We start from the raw sequence: 19,128 nt of genomic DNA, 5'->3' as shown, positions 1-19,128 counted from the left end.
ATACAGCTGGATTTCCAATATAGCAAATGAGACCGTGTACCTTGCTCAAGTGCACAACAGCAGTATACCACTTGGGATATAACCACATTACCCCCAAAGTCACATGCACTAACAATGGCTGCACTTGCCGCTCCTAAATCTCATTACCATTGCCATCAGCCATCCCTTCACCTGGCTCTTGTTGCAGAATGTTGGCAGAATTGCACTCTGGGAAAGCACCCCACGGGTGGGAAGTCAGGCCACCTGAAAATGCCAGTCTCCACAGCGGAGATTCTGTTTTCATGTCTTTATCCTAATGATGTCATGGAAAGCTAAATGTGAATGGAACCTTAACCCCTAACTATAGAGATGTTTTTGCAATGAATAGGAACAACAGTGTATATAATGCCCATGACCAAACTGACAATGCTGTGCCTGTTTAGTATGTGGTCCAAAAATGTCATATGTCCAGAGTGATGTTAAACAGACAAGGAAAAAGAAAATGTCAGTGAAGCTGGAAGAAATTAGATGTGGTGACTTTTAATTTGTGGTCAAGCTCTTTGAGAGTGAGCTAATATTCTTGCAAGGCACAAGAACAATTAACAGCGCTGGTCAGTTGAAACTGTGCAGGTCTGCCTTGCTGATGGTAAGACTAAGGCTCTCCAGCAGACAAAGGTTAGTTACGTATTTGTGAGATCTCAACTGTGCCAGACTCATGAAAGCCAAAGTAACACCTAAAGGATTGGTTGTATATTTCACAATAAGACATTGTAATGTGAGTCTATGCTATCAATATACCAAAACTAAATTTTAAAACTAAAGTTAGATAGCTAATCATATTGAGAATGATAATTATTCTTCCTGATACAGTGAAAACATTTTACATAATGGCAATGCTAATCATAGAAGGATGCTATTGAATGTCTACCAACATTTTGTGCAGCTGACTTTGAGTACAGTCTTCTGCTCCTTGCTACCAGCTCCAGCAATACAAGGCAGAAACAAAAAAGGTGGTGTCACAGTCTTGATTAATTAATTCCTTCAGCTGCTCTCACCGTTGACTCTAGTTAAGCACAAACAAGCCTAGCTTTAATGGAGTTGAACAGCAGTGAGGGAGCCCTGAGATCACTGTATCCTGAGAAGACCATGTCTTTGTCATACTAAAGAGAGAGAAAATGAAAAGGAAAGTATGTGTGTGTGTGTGTGTGTGTGAGTGAGTGAACGTGTGTGTATGTGTGTGTCAATGTGAGAGTGTAATTGAGTGCGTTAGCGCGTATATGTCACGCTGGGGTGACACGCTGAGCCATTTCAACAACGTCCACCCAGCGGCGGGGGACAGACAGTGTGTCTGTGTCTCAGTGACAGTGGGGCAGGAGGATGGGGGCCTGGGGACCTCTGGAGATCGATAGAGGGGAGGGAGGTGGTGGAGGAGGGGGCCGCTGTCAGCTTGTCTACTGTCTGTTCTACAGCACCGCCCAATCAAAGTGCCCCGTCCCTGACAAGCCCTGTTTCTCCATGCATCGATCACGGCCTGGGAGTGAAGCCCGCCGGGGGCATTGTTTTTCACAGTCAAGTGTGCTCTAATCTGCTCTCAGATGTATTAAGAGATCTATCAATATAACTAATAGACAGAAGACATGGAGAGCAGGAGATATACTTCTATAGTACCACTTAAAATCACATTCACAAATTAAATCAGTGCAGTTTTTTTTTTCCTTTATTGTCCTCAACCCACTCCTCGTAATCCAACGGAGAGAGAAACGTGCAGTTAAGATTGCTCATTGATTGATGCTGTATCGGAGCGGGCTGAGCCCTTGTGTACCACCAAAACTGAAAACTACTCCTACAGCAAGGATATATCGAGCACAGTGCTGGAATTTCAATGATTTCGCCAGGCGATGCGCAAGGTGAGCTTTAATGAGTTTCTTCTGCTCTCCGGGTCTGTTTGTACAGAACCTGTGCCAGGAGAGAGAGAGAGAGAGCGAGAGAGAGCGAGAGAGAGAGTGAGAAAGGGGAGGTGGAACATGAGCACCATAATGATGAGAATTAAGAAATGGTCATTATTCCCTGGCAATGCGAAGCTCTGCCACAGCATGCAAACTTTGACAATTATTCTGCATCATATCTGAAGTGCAGTTCTGCTGCGTGTGCAGTTCTGAGAGTATCCCATCCCTCCAGACAGAGAAAGAGAGCAGAATAAATTTGCAGAGATGAGACAGGACCTAGAATGGTGTGCAATATGCCGCTTTGTAATTTGGTGAGGAAAGAGTGCGTATGACTATAAGTATCCCTTCAGTGTTGAAGGGTTCTGTGCTGATGTAGCGAAGACTGACAGTTTCAGGTTAGGGTGAGGAACGGTTGTATGGTCGGCTGTTTGCTGTATAACAGCTCAATATTGCAGATTAATTCTGGGGTGACCTGAGCATGAAGTGGAAAGGGGGAATGTACGGGGCTCTGGTAGCATTCCAAATTGGTCAGTACACAGGGACAGCAGAGCCATGCATATCACCGTGACAAGAGTGGATAAAGGATCGATTCTGGTGTAGCGAGCTGGAGGGGAACACTCTACATGACCTTTAAACAAAGCTGTTGTTCCATGGTCTGGTCATAACCACTCCCGTAACTGTAGTGAACCTTGTCGGTGATTGGGGTTAGTAGGGATAGTTACACTAGTTGTATAAATGTCAGGGATTAGACTCCTTCTCTCTTTACATTTGTTCTCTGCTCTGAGAATCACTGGAACAAGAGGATGAGAGACCCTCCTCAGGCTGCTCCTGCAGACTTATAACAAAAACCAATCGAACAGATTTTGAGAAACAGTGCTATTCAGCTGATACCCTCTTCTTAAATTTCACTTATAGTAAAGGCCCAACTTACAAAGCAAGAGGTTGTTTCCAGGATGTTTTTTTAGAGGTTTTGTGCTAGGCACTATAATTAGTGATCTCACATCAGGAGTGTACCAGGATCTGCATTGGAGGTTTTTTCATTGTGATTAACAATGATGATGTTAACAAACAGACTTGAGTGTGTATGTGTGAGAGAGAGAGAGAGAGAGAGAGAGGTGGGAGGCCTGGAGCAGCTGTCATTGAGAGGGTAAGCGGAGACGCTTGATGTGTGGAGCCGGTTGCCACGGTGTCTGGGCCTCACCTGCGGCGGCGTGTCTTCTCCTGGCCGTGACAGCACCTCGCTCGTCTCTGCGCCTCGGACCTCTGATTTATGGGCGCTCCACTCCAGCGTACCAGTCGTCCCATGGGCCAGGGGAGGGGAAAACAGCCTCCCCCCAGGCCGGGCCCCCTCTCTGCGCCTCCCTGCCCCGCAGATGAGATGAATGGGCGCCGGCTGGCGGCCCCCAAACCTGAACAAATGCTCGGACGCCCCGCAGAGTGCCCCGTCAGCGGAGATTGATTTGTGGGCCCCTCTGTCCGGACTGCTACTGTGGCACCTGCCCCTGGAATCTAAATAACACCCTGGATTCCTCCTCTTCCCCATTATGCAGCGGGTATGTCCTGCCACTCTGACCCCACTTGCCGCCTTGTGCGGGTAATCGCAGAAGGATCGATTGGACGCGTATCTGAAAAAAAAAATAGAAATGGCAGCTGAGATTTAGGACTGCAGCTATCAGCTCTTTCTTTCTGAAGTGTGTCCATGTTCAAGCTGAAAATGAGCTCATATGACAGTGATCAAAGCAACAGGATTTTTACGCAGACTTATTTAATTCAAATTGGAATGAAAGTTGAAAGTGACAACACAAATTAGCGCAGTGTAGACAAAAATGATTGTGGCTAATTATCACGAATAGTGATTGATGATTGATGACCAATGAGATGAAATGCGGGCAAGATGTCTGGTTGGAGGGAACATGGAGCAGGAACATAGTGTGTAACGTCTCTGGATAATGGACAGAGGGGTGTGATTTTAATGATTCTAATCCCAGGTACAGTAGTGATGTTATATCCTTGAGCAGAGTATTTACATTTTGTACTTAAATTCTGCCTGTAAATATTCAGAATGTAAAATTGTAAATAGCTAAAAATAAAAATGTTTGTTAAACAGTCATGTGACACAATGGAGACTAGTTCAAATCTGAAACAGTGTAATGCATTTTATCTTAACTGTAAAGGGTTTTTTTACCTTTGTTCTGGGTTGTGACCACTGAAGGGTCTGATGAAGTGAGAAAAGGTTCCTGATGGGGGGAATTAATAAAGTGAGTGCCTGCTGACAGGAAGTGGGCCATCATTGAGGCTAGTGCTGCGTTTTTTGGGGAGTGTTCTTGCTGACCTATTTCAGCTCACTGGAAAGGAGGACACTTCCTCCCCACTCTGTCTGGTCACTGAAGCTAGTGTCCATACAAAATGCCTCTCCACAGATGAGTGCGTCTACTGGGGGCAAAGAGTGCCTATACGCACACACACACACACGCATGAATGAATGCAGGCACAAACACACTCATACACACACACACACACACACACACACACACACACACACACACACATAAAACCATGCATGGTATGTCTGGGGTTGAAAGACTATAATACTTAATATTTCTATGCATTCTCTTCCTGTTTTTCCCACTTTTTTGTACAACAACGAAATGCTGGAAAAACAATCAGATGGTGAGTTTGTGTGTATTGCCACTGTCCTCAAAATCGACATATGGAAAACCTCCCCATCACCAGCACCAGACTGCATTCTCACATGAGGATACAATTGGAGATAGTAATTAATTCCCACAGGGGTGAATCCATCTTCCCCCAGTTTGTGTGGGGTGTAGTTATCACCGCTGAGCCCTGCACGGAAGCATTTGTTCAGCACAATAGCCTGAAGCAGGTCGTTTGGGCGCGAATGGTTTTTATTGCTGGTGTTCTTCGCTGCTCCTTGGTGAATATAATACCCCTGTTATCAGTCAGACCCATGGCTGACAGTCGGCGTACATTAAAGTGACCGGCACAATCCTCGGACCCCTGGCTGACCCCCGCTCCCTTTGTGCGGGAGAGAGATTTATCAGCGGCAGCAGATTCCGTGTGGTCCGCCGGCTCCCGGGGAACAGAGCGATCCGGCCGAGAGAGAAAGAGGGGGACCATAAACCTGCCACAATACGGGGATTAGGTGGTGGCCAATGTCGCAATCTCATTGCGAGTCCCCTGTCTGAAAGCAAGGCTCTCTGTACAATAGCACCAGAGAGGACAAGCGGTCTAAGCAAGAAGGAAGCGCGTTCCAACATTCCAAGAGGCTTTTGAAAATGATGCTAATAGGCTTAATGGTTTCAAAGCTCTACTCTTTCCTTTTTTTTGCCCACAATATGATTTAGGCATTATTGCGACTTTTTGAAATATGTCCAGGGACTTCAGTGAGACGGTGTCCTAAAATGCTCCGTGACCGCGTCTCGTCCGTCACGGAAATGGAGCGGGGGGGGCTTTAGACTGCCAGGGCCACAGCGTCCTCTGTGTGTGCCACTGCCTGCTTGGGTCATACGGTGCCCGTGAGAGGTGCACACAGTCTGTACTCCTCAGACACAGAGCTGCAGGGCCAACACCACACCAAATACACATAAGGACCATTAACCAGATGCGATGTCATTGACATCGGAGGCAAGGTTGCAGCAGCAAGCCTTCAAGCTTATTGTTTGGCAAATGACAGACATTTACTGTAGTGCCTTTGCTGCGAAAACCCTGTGGTTATTAACCTCCCCCGCTCCCTCCAAGCATACCCCACACTCACACAGGATGTCACCTAGAGGGCTGCCAACAGAACTCGGAATTCAAGGGTAGCACCGACGCAGCAACTCTGCATATTTTCTAATTAGCCTTTGATGGCTTGATTAAATTAATTTCCACTCTGCGCTCGGAGTTCGCAGAGAAAGGCGAGCGAACAGCCTCATGGGCTTTGAGCAAGGCGGCCCTCCAATGAACTCAAAACAAGGTTGTGTTTCCTGGAGATAGCGGTTCCCTCTTAGGTGGTCCCCCTCTTGGTTCTGGAAGGGGTAAAGGTGTACCTGATAAAAAGTTGCTGGCCAACAGGGGGTGCTCTGCATTAACTAAGAGCAGGACCGCTGTGCCCAAGCTTCATGATGCCCGAGCATAAATGTCTATGGTGCAAGAGTGACAGGAAAAAGCAGGACCCCGTTAAAGTAATTGTGCCTCCACCATCAATGCTTGATTTAAATGAGGATGGGGAATGAGATATTATTCTGCCTCTTCTCCTTTGAGTTGGTTTTCTGTCATCTTCCCCTTAGTCATTGATGTGTTTCTTTAGAAATCTCTTAGTCCTAATTATGATGTATGCTGGTGACACTGTCTGAAACAGTGACGGGCTGACTTTGTCTGAAGTGCTTCCATTTGGAATGTAAGTTCATTATAATTAATGCGCCTCTCGCTGGCTATTAAGCAGCAAATACCGTAAGTGCTATAAATTTTAAAACAAAGAAATTCAGCCTTTTTGTTTGTTTTTGTGAAGTCAGAAATGCATGTTTAATGGAAGATATATGGAATAATACAATTTGTTATTATAATATGAAGAATTTATTATGTTTTTGCTGTCATTGCTGTTGCCCAGTTTTTTGTGGTTGGTATGGCATAATAGAAGTGACGCATTACAAAGTGGTATTGTATGTTTTCTGTACAGATGTGTGCTGCAGTATTATACACAGGAAAGTGTTTATGTGTGCTGTGCCTCCCATACAATATTTTGCACATTGAGATGCTCAACTTTCAAGCACATGGAACAATGGAAGTAAATCACGTAGAGCACGCCCCCAGCCACTGTAGAAATGAATTGCGTTGATTTGCCGAATGAGCGATGTCAGTTCGGCAGCTACAACACTGATTAAAACCTCCTTCCTCGGCGTCAGATTGGTGTTTGTTCTGGTAACGACGGGGTAATGGCGCTGGAGTGGGTTTCATTCATCTCAAAAGCCTTCCACAAGGTCCTTCAGCGTCGGAGCTGCACTCTGGGAAATTGGCACCAGGGTGCTCCAAGGCCTAATTAAGCGATCTGATTGGGAGCTGATTTGAATAATAAAGCGCCCGTCGCGAGGGTCAGGAAGGTGTGAGCACAGTAGCGGCATTGTGTTGAGGAGGGAAAAGCAGGAAGGAGACATGTTTTGGAGCTGTAAACAGTCCCCGGTGTGCCTGAGCACATTACAATGCTAATATCCATTTCCAGCGGGCCCAACTCCTGCGGGGCCTGCCACTGGAGGCCTCGCCTTCCATTTCTGACGCTGAAGAATGGCTCCCCCTCAGGAGCGCTGATCAAATCTAATTTTACTCTGAGCCGCGTTGGGGAGAGGCGGCGGGGTGGGGTAGAATGTAAGGGGGTAGTAAAAAATCTCCCTGACCTTGTGGGACAGAAGAGGAGGTCTCTGGAACCGGCTGAGGACCAGGAAGTCATTTGTTTAGTCAACACCCTGCTTTCCTTGCTCTGTTTACTTCTGGCAGGGCTGCGGTGTGCATCAGTACCAAAAAAACTCCCCCTCTCCTCCCCTGACCAGAGAGGAGAGAAGAAAAAGCGACAAAAAACAATTACATATAAGGCTCCACTGTTTCTCCATGAGATGTTTCTGTGTCTGCGATTAGCAGGGGGGATGTCATTTCCACCTCTCCTTTCCCAGGCACTGAAAGGATTCTTTCAGGAGTAATAGCTGTTTGCCAGTTTGAAGGACCAAGGAGAAAGAGAGTGAAGGTGATCCAATTGGGGTGTCATCAGCATTGTTTACAAGGCAGCGTCTATTGATCCATTGAGAGGCAGCCACCTTCACTTGGGAGAGTGCTGCTGTGCTGTCTCCAGGACAAACACGAGCACAAATAAAAGCTGCGATCACATTACCCACGTTACCCTCTGGCTCCTGCAGCTGAGCACTCCTAAGTGCTCGTGGTTTGAAATGGGCCGCTCTGTGCCAGATAACCTCGCAGTACTGTTGCACTAAGATTGTAGCTTAGTCCTTGTGTGTTTTTCTCCGTGTCTACATTGGTGGGTGTATGTGCTTGTGTTTGTGTGTGTATGTATGTATGTGTGTGTGTGTGTGTGTGTGTGTGTGTGTGTGTGTGTGAAATACATATCCGAGAGGATGTCTTGACTGCAGTATTTAATTTGGCCAGTAATTATGTTTGATACAGTACTTCATCTCTGAAAAGAAGTCTTTCATCTTCTCATCTTACAAGTGCCTATGTTTTTCAAGGCCATACACCCACATAAACACCCATCTGAATGTACAGCAGATATGAGTATGTTGTAAATGGCAGATGTTAAGAAGGGGTGCCAGAAGCAGGTGGCTCTCTAGTGACTTGTGGGTATTTTACTGGCAATTATTTCTCAGATGAAATGGAATTCTCTCTGCTAACTCTTTTCAGCATGTATTCCTGAATCTAGCCATACTTGTATGGAGAATGTTCAAAGTTCCTAAAAGGACTACATGAAATCCGAACTCAGGAATGAGAAAACGGAATTAATCTGTAGCAGGTTAAATGAGATAATTCCTTATCTCCAAAACCTCCACGAATACAGAAGAAAAATCTGCATTAGTATCTATCGTGCAGCAAGGAGACAAACGGTAGACACTTTAATTATAAATGAAGGTATTTTGTGACTGCAATTTATTGATTGAGCAAATGAATGGCTAATTTCTCATCCATGAATCGTACAGCCAGTAGGGAGGAAAAATGCATTTTAAAATCACCTATCATATCGTATGGCAGGCTTTTGCACTTGCTCATGGGTCTATTGACTGCCGTCTGACCTGGGCCTTGTTCTGAGGTCCCTGGGGAGTAAGAACCTCTGCATTATAGCCAGGACTGGGCCGGATTATGTTACACAAGCAATTAGTCTGAACAGGGCCTGATGAATGAATGCATTTGTTTCTCACAGTCCCCTAAGTTATTGAGAACTGAACACATTACAGTACATTAATCCAGCCACTGTTCGCTGCCTGTTGTGACTTATTCTTACATTGATTGATCATGGGCTGCTGAGTATGGAGCAGCGGGGATCTCACTGTCTGACAGACGGGCAACGACTACTGAGACTATGCTGAAATGTCACACTGTGGATTTTGTTGGCATGTCATAGGAATGGTGATAGTGCCTGTCAAGTCGTACTGCCCTTCAGCTGCACTGCACAGCTTGTGAATAATGAAACAAAAGAGTTTTCTTCAGACCCAGATCAGATAGGTTACCTCCTATGAGTTTGTGAACGTAGTGATGACAGTTTGGGCGAAAACTGATTAAAAAAAGAGAATTTCGCATCACCATTGATCCAGCAGTGGTGAGATCATGAGACATTTCGTATCGAATGTCGTGCGTTGAGAGGTGCAGATAATAGCACTTCCCCACATTTCATCCAGCCTCAGAATAGGAACTCCCACCCCCTCGAACCTGCTAACCAGGGAGCCAACACCAGGGTCTCCACACACCACATGTGCAATCGATAACAACGTGTGGAGCTCGCACTCACTCTGCCTGCTGCTGGGAGGGGAAGCGCTTCCTGGCAAGCACCTCTTTACTGAAACACACAGGCCTTTATGTCAAGTAACACTTTGGACAATTGGACAGAGATCATCTGCACATATAGCATATTTGAGTGATGATGACAAAGCAGAGAAAGGCCTCTGGTTTCCATCATTCATGATGGACTGTTGGCAGACTAAACAGAATGGGTAATTCATGATCTGTTTTACAGTTGCTTTTCAAAATTACAAATAATAATCATGGTATGTATTGTCTCTATCCCCAGTGGAACTCAACAAGTGTATATTTATGGGAATTATCTGGTGTCTTGTGTTTGAATTTGCAGAGCTCTAACCTCTCCACTGTAATGTAAATCAAATTCTAATTCTGTGATTTAACTTGAAAGCAATTGTTAACATGACAAATAAAATATAACAATAAACTGATGTTGTGATAATTTTGGTTGCTTTGCACTTGTTTTTTTCATGCTCACACTCCACACAGGTCACTGTCGAGTTCACAGTTATGTCAGTAAACATACAAAACTGCATTTGTGTTTGCTATCTTGAAAGGGACGCGTCCTGTTTGATGCGTTCTTTTGGTCTCGCCGGCTCCGCGATTATCTCATTTGGGACTCGTGTTGGCCCATTTGCCAAGGAAACGCTGCGTCGGATTTGATTTCCTGCAGCTTGCGGTAATAAGAGCAGCTGCTATTTGTCAGCTCCATTTCTTACTGTTCCTATGGGATTCCCGGGGGACTGAAGGTTAATTTAAACCTGATTTCCCTCATATCACACAACCCTCCAATATCCACTTGATACACTGCGTGCTTCTACTCTTTAATCAACTTTGGGTTTAAGGCCTCTTAAGTTGGAGCAGTAGTGCATCGTTCTCAGTACGGATGGACACAAAGATCGGGGACGGGGTATGGAGAGTATGGATATCTGCCTCTACTGTGCAGGCTATGACTGAAATATACTTCTTTTGTTCATTGTGTTTAATTCCAATGTCGATCCAATCACATCCTGCTCACTATTTCAAAGAACAAAAATCTTTTACCCCTAACCTGTCTGGTGTCTGCAAATAAAGAACAAAGTTCAATAGGTGTGGACAGTCTGCTTGCTGACTTAACTAACTTCTTATGTCCTCAAAATGAATGAAGTGACATGTGTGGAACCTGGAACAAGAGAGGTGATGAATACCAATTTCCGTGGACCTCTGTAATTAGCTCTCTTGCCGTGATTTTTCACACTTCACTCGGGATAATGGAACGGATTCTCATGAATAGAAGCGGATGAGCCGCCAAGTACAATTTAAGTCTAGGGATATTTAAAGAGCACTTTTTTCCATTTTAAGAGGTACATTTGCATAATTCATGCAACATCTCCGAACACGTCTCTGAAAAGAACCGCTGCGACTAATTTTTAAATGGGTTTTATCGCCAGGCTCCTTCGTATGTAGGCACACTTTTTCAGATCATTAGAAATGAGCACATTTTAATTCTATACTCTGTTATTGCATGAATTTATTTATGTCAGCAAAGGTCTGGGAGTTGAGCTGCTGTTGGTGCGTTCTGCTATGTCTGTATACAAACTGTCTCTTTGTGTGGCAGGTCAGAGTGGCCATTCGGTAATTTAGGAGCTTCAGAGTTCACGAATTCAGGGTGTTCTCTGGACCCCCCCCCCCCCCCCCATCCCCATGCCCAGCCTCTCTCTGAGCCGAGTCTTCTGTTCCTCCTGTTTTGCAGCATGCCGGCCTGGTTTCTACAAGTCCTCCTCTGGGAACCTGAAGTGCTCAAAGTGTCCACCCCACAGCCACACCCACCAGGAGGGGTCCATCCACTGCAGCTGTGAGAAGAACTACTTCCGTGCAGAAGGGGACCCAGCCTCCATGGCCTGCACCCGTATGTAACCCCCTTACACCCCCCTACAAATCCCCCATCCCCAGATCACACTCACAAAATGCTGTACATTTACCTCTGACAATGATGGCAATGAAAAAAGACTATATATAAAAAATATATTTTTCAGGGTTCATTTAGGGGACGTAAATGGCGTTTTTCATTGGAGATATGTAAATTTCAAGAAACAAAAGGAAAAACAGAATAACAAAAGTAATGCTATTACTCTACAATATCTGAAATTTTAAATACCTGTTTAATACTGTGAAACAAGAAAAAAACAACTCCACTCCCATTTTTTTAAATTCAATTCATGTGTTACTTTGAAATATTTGGACTCATTTCTCAAGTGACTGTTGTACGTATAGCCTTTATGATATAATGATACTGTACAATATAAGCCTCTGATCTGCCCAATCCCAGGGGTGGAGTGAAATTATGGTCTGTTTGTTTATTTGTTTTTGCCATTGACTCTCCCAAGACTATTGCTGCAAGCCGACACCCCCCCCCCCCACTTTCTTTTCAGGAAAATACAGCTGGTTGGCAGATGTAGTTGATGGCAACGAAACCACACATTATCTATAAATCATGGTGCTGCTATCAGTGTTGATTCATATGATATAAAACCACTGAGAACTGTGCTGGATTCTGAGGCCAGATTTAATGGAGTGTATCTTACAAGACACACAGTGTAATGGGCACAGTGGGACAGGCTCAGTTTGAACATGTTATTTCTTTTCATTCTTTCCAACACACGTTTGAGTCCCTAATTCCAATCACAAATGTTCCTCATGGCAGTTTATACAGTATAGTAACCATTACTGAAAGTGGCGCAATGCTGTAAGTTGCCACGATTGTACTGGCAGTACAAGCTGGGTTATGGCATGTTGCTCTGTCCCCTGGTCCACTTGATCATTGTTTATTCATTTTGCTGACTGTAAGCGCTGATAAAATCTTAATTAAAAGATAACTGGGAAACCGCAGATCATGAGGTAACGCGGTCCCTTAAATTCATTTTATCAGTCAGCGTGAGCCGACAGGAAGGGGATGAAAAAATTAAGAAATCTCATAATTGCAGCATCCACGGGAAGCACTATTTAAAGCAGCAGCCCATTTGAATATGAATTAAAAACACGGCTTGAAGCCACAGCGTTCAAGCTGCAGGCCTTATCGAGACATCATTTTCGAAGATGAGCTGATAGCTCTCCGGGCTCTCACGGATAAACTAAAAATTCCGCCGATTCAAAGGGAGGTCTTTAATTAGAGGAAGGTAACAGGGGGAGTCAATAAAGACTGTGGAGCAAAGCTTCACACACAGACATCAGAGTTTTTAAGTAACGGGAGGCATTCATAAGGCATAGCTGTTGTCTGTAAGAGGGCACAGAAACCAATCAGGATCATTTGTTCCACACACAGGGCCTTTTGATGCAAAATTACCACCTTTATATTTTCAGTGCCTGCTAAATCTACCATTAAAATATGTGAAAAAATCTGTGAATTACCCCGTTTTTGTGCCATATTTTAGCAACATCCAAATAATGTGCTTACAGTAAATGAGGCGCAGAACTGCTGAGGCACAAAACATCCATCTTGACTTTAGAAAAGGAGAAAGAAATCCGAAATGTAGAACCACATCATCTTTGCCTGTGCTTTTGGTTCTCAAAAACAACATTATGCTCTTTTTTGTAGTTTGTAGTAAACCTAACTATTAAAGGATAGAGGGTGGACTTAGTATCTCTATACCCCAGTGTCTTTTTACATCACACCCATAAGCACCACTATTTCAATTAAAAAAAAAAAAAACTGAAGTTTTGGTTGTTGAAGGGTGGTCTTACATAACACATCGGTCTTATATACACATCAATTTAGTGCAGTGCACACATGGGTTCCTTTGATCTTTATGTTCTCGTAGTATTCGGGGCGTGATTCTGAGGGGTGTTGTTGTCACTGTGGTGACACTGGTGGTGCGAAGTGTAGCCTTAGCCCCTCTCTCTGTGGGCTGAGCTCATTGTTACACAGAGGTCCCTGAAATGGGACAGAAGGTATATTTTAGCGTAGTTCCACTTATGTTCACTAGCAGGGCATGTTGCTCCCCTACACTCCCAGCTTGCTAACATTAACACATGCATTCCCATCATAATTAATTTTATTTTTAAGAATGAACAGCACAGGCGAAGATGATGCACTTCTATATTTCAGATTTCTTCCTGCCTTCCTAAAGTCAAGATGGTTGTTTTGGCCTCAGCACTTTTGCATCTCATTTTCCTCTGTGCCTGGCTTCCTGCGCAAAGTCATCAGCTAATTAAGGACATGTTTGTCTTACTACAGCTAATCAGCATTTATACACTTGTATCGAATTGCTCCTTTACCTCCCATACTGACCTTTAAATGTACACATTCAGCTGTGCTTTGAGTGAAATGACCGGCAGAAGTCTGCACTGATGACTGCATTAAGTGTGGAATTTGCATCATATCACATCCCCCCCTGCTTTGCAGATGCTGTGAATAATGTGATTCATCGAGGCTTTGAATTTACATTCTGTGGAGAATATTTATCTACATGAAACATGTTCATTTTAGCAAAGTCTAATCTCTGCCCTCCCCCTGCCTCTCTCTCTCGCTCTCGTTTTCACTCTCTTTCTCATATGCGCATACCCATGCTCCTCTGTCTTTCTTTCTTTCTGCTGCTTTCTGATTTACATTTTTTAAAATAATTTTCACCTTTTAATATGCATTTTGTGTCTCTGCTGGGCTGCTGCATGGTTAAATTTGTAAGGCATGACAAAACTCAAACTACATCAAGATTAACAACAGCCATACAGTCTCATTACAAAGCTCAACCCATCAAAATGTAATGATCAACTCCTTGAAATTAAGTGTGTTGTGTTTAATTTGAACAATCTAGGTACACTGTAATATTTAAGAAGTTAACTTTTCATGAAATAATAATACAAAAATCCAATAAAAACCCAGGCACTATAACAGCACGAAATGGGACTTTCCACTTATGTGGATATAGAGGTGACATGGCACAGCTCAGGAGTGTACCATTCCACATGCAGAGATGGGGGGAGTGAGGCAGAGAGCGACAAATCATGCCCTAAGTGGCCACTAATACGTTTTGCACATGAGCCCAGTGGTACTGGCTATTGTGGTCTGTTGTCTTATTAAAACAGGGGAAACAGGGAGTGTGCAGAAAGCATGGCAGGGCGATGGAATAATGAAATGCTGGGACATTTTTCACTGTTAAGCAGGGGATTACACGCTGTATAAAAGCTAATTCCCGCAGACGGGTCAGCCGGTGTGCGTTTGCCTCCCTGTGACTGGCGGCGTCTCGGGGTTCGAGCCCCGCTCGGGGTAAAGAGACAGGAAACCTCTCTGCAAACCACGCAACAGGGCTCCGGAGAAGCGTAAATTCTTTGTTTCAGATCAAACAAACCAAAGCGTTGCTTTTTTATCGCGTAACTCAATCCTCGCCCTGGCCTCCCCCACCCCTTCCCTCCCCCCCCACCGTCAAGCAGCAGGAGTAATTTTGGTCTAGTCCCTGTGTAATTATACCCATAGGCCTGACATTAAATTCTGGAAATACTCAGAAAGTATGTTCATAGTAAAAACATTTCATTTTTATATGTCAAACTAAATTTGAGGTTTGTGGTAAATTGGTGTCCCGCCGTTGCCTGCTGCAGTTTCTGAGATTTCGCTCATGAGCCCTTGTGTGCCCAAAGGAGACGGCTGGTGTCACTCTGTCATGCGTGGTGCTCGCCCCTTAAGCCTGCTATTCCAATCACAGAAAACTCACTGGCTCTACTTCTGCCCCTTTCCTACTGTAACAACGTATTTTTGGGAAAGGGAGGGATTGGTCCAACTATCATGTGGGGCTAATTTCACATCCCCACGTAATAAGAACGCACACTGCCAATGGTCATTATAGACAGGAAGTGGGACTCCATAAAGCACTCCTATCAAAGCAGGTGTAGACTTCAGTATGGAATCCAGAATGGTTCTATTACATACTCCTGGGCTGAGCATGAGCTAATAACGGTTTGTTTATTTTGTTCACTGGTTTCGGTCCTTTTGTTCTGCCACTGGTTAAGAGACTCTCATCATGGGATAATCCACCAGATATTTCTGATGGATTCTCTTTGAGTGCCTGTAGAGACACTATAGCCCTTCACAGAAGAGATGGGACCAAGTGCAGACCACTCTCGTCGGGTGGTGGAGTGTGCTAATACACTTAAGACTTGGTCCTGCTGTGTCTCTCTCTTCACAATGACCAGATCCGAAGCAAAGCACTAAGGCTCAACAGATATGGAGCAGGCCTCACAAATTCATGTCTATGTCCACACGTACAAAAATGAAATATATTGAAATACATAGAGAAATACTTTGTTCAACCCAATAATGTTTAAATTATACTAATACAAAGCAGAAATATATTGTAAAATGTCAAAATGGCAATAATTTACGTATTTCTAATATGTTGATTGAGCTAAAAAATATATTCTCTAAAATACATTCTCTGTATATAATTTGTACAAGGCACCATGTCACCATTTCCTGTCATTTTACACTCACCCTGCCAGCTGCACACTCGCACTGTTCACTTCCACACTGAAAGATTACAGTTTAGTCTCTTGTTCTGAAATGTTTAAATTATGCACTTTCTTCCTTTTTAAGTTGATGTATAGTCTGCTGTAATGTTGATTTGCTTGTTAATTGTATGTGTTTATTTAGTCTACGTGCTGTATTTGACATTGAAATATCAGACATTCATATTCAATTCCATCTGTCTCTTTTGTGTACATATTAGAAAGTGTTAGTGTTTGTGTGTTTATCTGGAGATGTCATATTTTACAACACCATGTTTGCCTTCTCGACAGGGCCACCCTCCGCCCCCCGAAACGTCATCTCGGTAATAAACGAGACGTCGGTCATCCTGGACTGGAGCTGGCCGGCGGACACGGGCGGGAGGAAGGACGTGATCTTCAACGTGGTGTGCAAGCGGTGCTCGCCGGGCCAGCGGCAGTGTGAGCCCTGCAGAGGAGCGGTGCGCTTCCTGCCCCGCTCCGCCGGGCTCGGGAACACCACGGTGACCGTGGCGGACCTGCTGGCCCACACCAACTACACCTTTGAGATCGAGGCGCTGAACGGAGTCTCCGCCTTCGCGCCCGCCCACCGCCAGTTCGCCGCCGTCACCATAACAACCAACCAAGCAGGTGAGGCCCGCCTCGTGCGTTCAGATCGGTCCCGCTGCGGCGCTCTCTGACACGTGATCTCACCCTAAAGCTTCATCAGCTCCCTTTTGAATAGATGCTCTGTCCAGCAGGAGATATTTGTCATCTCTAAATCATTATTGCAACAGACAATAAAAAGGACTCTGAAAATTACTGCTGTCCCTTTGTGTGGTAAACAACTAAAGTCTCAATTAGCAATGTGCAGCAGATGTCACAAATCTGTTTCCAAGCAAACCGAACAAGTCGCCGTAGCTGCACATGAATAAGGTATTCCTTTTATCCTGTCCCCCGGCTTTATTTCCGCCGGTATTGGGGCTGTTGGGACACGTCTCCCCCTTTCAAATGCTGAAATGCGGTATCCCGGACTGAAGGTCACATCTCCCCAGACTGCCGTAAAGCCGGCGAGATCCCACATCCAGCACCATCTGCTCCTGATCGAGCTCCGGTTTCTGCCGCGACCAGGCGTCTCTTTTTTGTTCTTCAATGGGGCGTAGTGCACTGTCGGTTCTGCCCTGTCTTTTAATGGTGACGGGAGAAGGGACCGAGAGGTGATTTAGAGCCGGGGATTTGAAAGGGGTCTAAAAGGCACAGGAGCTGTATGTAGTGTAGAGTAAGGAGAGGAGCAGATCACAGGCACAAGATTAACAGCCCCGCGCCCTTTTTGCCACAGGAACCCGGACAAGTTGAGTTTTGGCTCTTTTTATAACCCTTTATTCCCATGGTGCGAGAAAACCGCACTTTCCTGATACGTTGTCTTGCCAGAAGACCATCAATACGACAAGGCAGATGGGGTTTTACAATGTGAGAATATTAATGGCAGCTGATCTTCGATGTGTAGGCTGTCCCTGCACATTCGTGCTGAATCTCTAATATGCTGAATATTTTAGGCTGAACAGTGTTTCCTCTAACTCCCTAAAGTATGTAGACAGAAGCGGTAGAATTTTTTTTTTTTTTTTTTTACGAGAAAGAAGCAATACCATCTGATGAGCACATATTTTCACGCTTTATCCTGAGGCACACAGCACCTTTAGTTGCATACTTTCTGATCCTTATGTTGCATTTTCATTCGTCTCTTACAAGCTCCCAGCAGGCAGTATTCCGAGGCTTCTCTGCAAGACGCCACCGCTAGGCTGGCATGCCTCCTCCAGTCACCCAACAGCACAGACAGGTCTGAGGATTGGCGGGCCATCTGTGTGTTATCACAGTTGTGGCCCGTTGCACTCTGTGATGCTGGACATCCTTGCTTTGAAGTGACAAAGCTTTAAAGTTTCAGAAGAGTGGGCAGTAAATACAGATTTAGAGATTGTCACTTGACTCTTCATCTGTATCTATCACTCCCGTGGAGAGTGGGACAGGAAAAGGCAAAAGACATACAGCAGCAGTCATGCAGAGTAATGTTTCTCTGCAGGGATGGACCTGTCATATTTTCACATGGCAGAGCACTGTTTTGCTGGATCTTGTATCTATTTACAATATCACATCAGCATTGGAAGTGGCAGGTTTTATAACTGTATTTCCAAGCAAAGACGAATGTTTTCAGATGAAATAATACGCCGTCCATATCAATCTGCAGTGCGGTGGGTGCCTTTTTCAGTTACTCACACTCGCTCACACACACACACACACACACACACACACACACACACACACAAACAGCACCCGGCATAAATATAACAGTCTAATGTTTCCTCCATTACTTTTCCATTACATCTTGAACTCGGCTGTGGCGCGCTGAGAGGGGAGTTGGGTGAATTATTCTGGCTAAAGCACCCGTTCCCTTCCATAAATAAATACAGGGCCTAAATGGGTATTTTATTACAGCAGCAGCAGGCCTCTACAGAGAGCCTAAAACTCAAGAGAGCACAACCCCTTCTGACACTGCGAGACTCCCTCGTTCTTGGGCCAGTAATCTGGCTACCTTTACGATCCTATAAAACACAGATGGAGGGAGGAGGTGAATGTGCAATCTGCCGATCCACCAATCCACAATCCGCTGTCCTCCTCCCCTGCGGCTGAGCGCTAACATCAGGCTCTGTTCAGGAGTAGGTGTCCCTCCCTGTCTGGGGCTGTCACCTCTGCGCAGCACGGGCGTATACGGACCACAGAGGAGGTCTCACGCGTACGCTGCCCTCTGGGTGCGGAGATGAGCCTCAGCTTCACCTCCTCTTATCACCAGAGCCGCCGGCTCTGAGAACAGTTATCCCTCTTTTATTGGCCATCTCCGAAGCAAGTGATCTGTGGACAAGGTGTGAACAGGTGACTCCGAGCTCCACTCTGCTCCGGGGTGCACGCTTCAGCAAGGCTGAAGTGCACATCTGGGGATTTGGAAACCTGAATTTAACCTCTTTGTACAGCTGCTAGTGAGAACTGAAGTGAGACGTGTTCTGTACTTTACCCGGTTAGATGGTAAAGAGAATAATATCCTGTCTTTATCAGATAGTTGTACGGAAAACGTATTGTGTTTATGTCTGTGGAGTACTGGCAGAGGGATATCAGGAGATGGCAGGCTGGCCTCTGTTCCACAATTTAGCAGCAAACTTTTTTTGTTGGATTACTTGAAAATAATATCTCTGTG

At 45.0% G+C, this 19,128-nt stretch overlaps 1 protein-coding gene across 4 annotated transcripts in view; it reads left to right on the top strand.

Moving 5' to 3' along the window:
- Nucleotides 1–19,128, top strand: part of epha3 (eph receptor A3) — a 90,553-nt gene that overhangs the window by 36,791 nt on the left and 34,634 nt on the right. For all 4 annotated transcript variants that reach the window (XM_036541308.1, XM_036541309.1, XM_036541311.1 and 1 more), the window contains exons 4-5: nt 11,167–11,322; nt 16,200–16,535. In XM_036541308.1, coding sequence (XP_036397201.1) covers nt 11,167–11,322; nt 16,200–16,535 — 492 coding nt within the window. The remainder of the gene's footprint in view (nt 1–11,166; nt 11,323–16,199; nt 16,536–19,128) is intronic.

The sequence above is a fragment of the Megalops cyprinoides genome, chromosome 11 (genome assembly GCF_013368585.1).
Source record: "Megalops cyprinoides isolate fMegCyp1 chromosome 11, fMegCyp1.pri, whole genome shotgun sequence".
Lineage (NCBI taxonomy): Eukaryota > Metazoa > Chordata > Actinopteri > Elopiformes > Megalopidae > Megalops > Megalops cyprinoides.
Note: the sequence above shows the minus strand (reverse complement) of the source record. Positions and strands in the feature narration are given on the sequence as shown.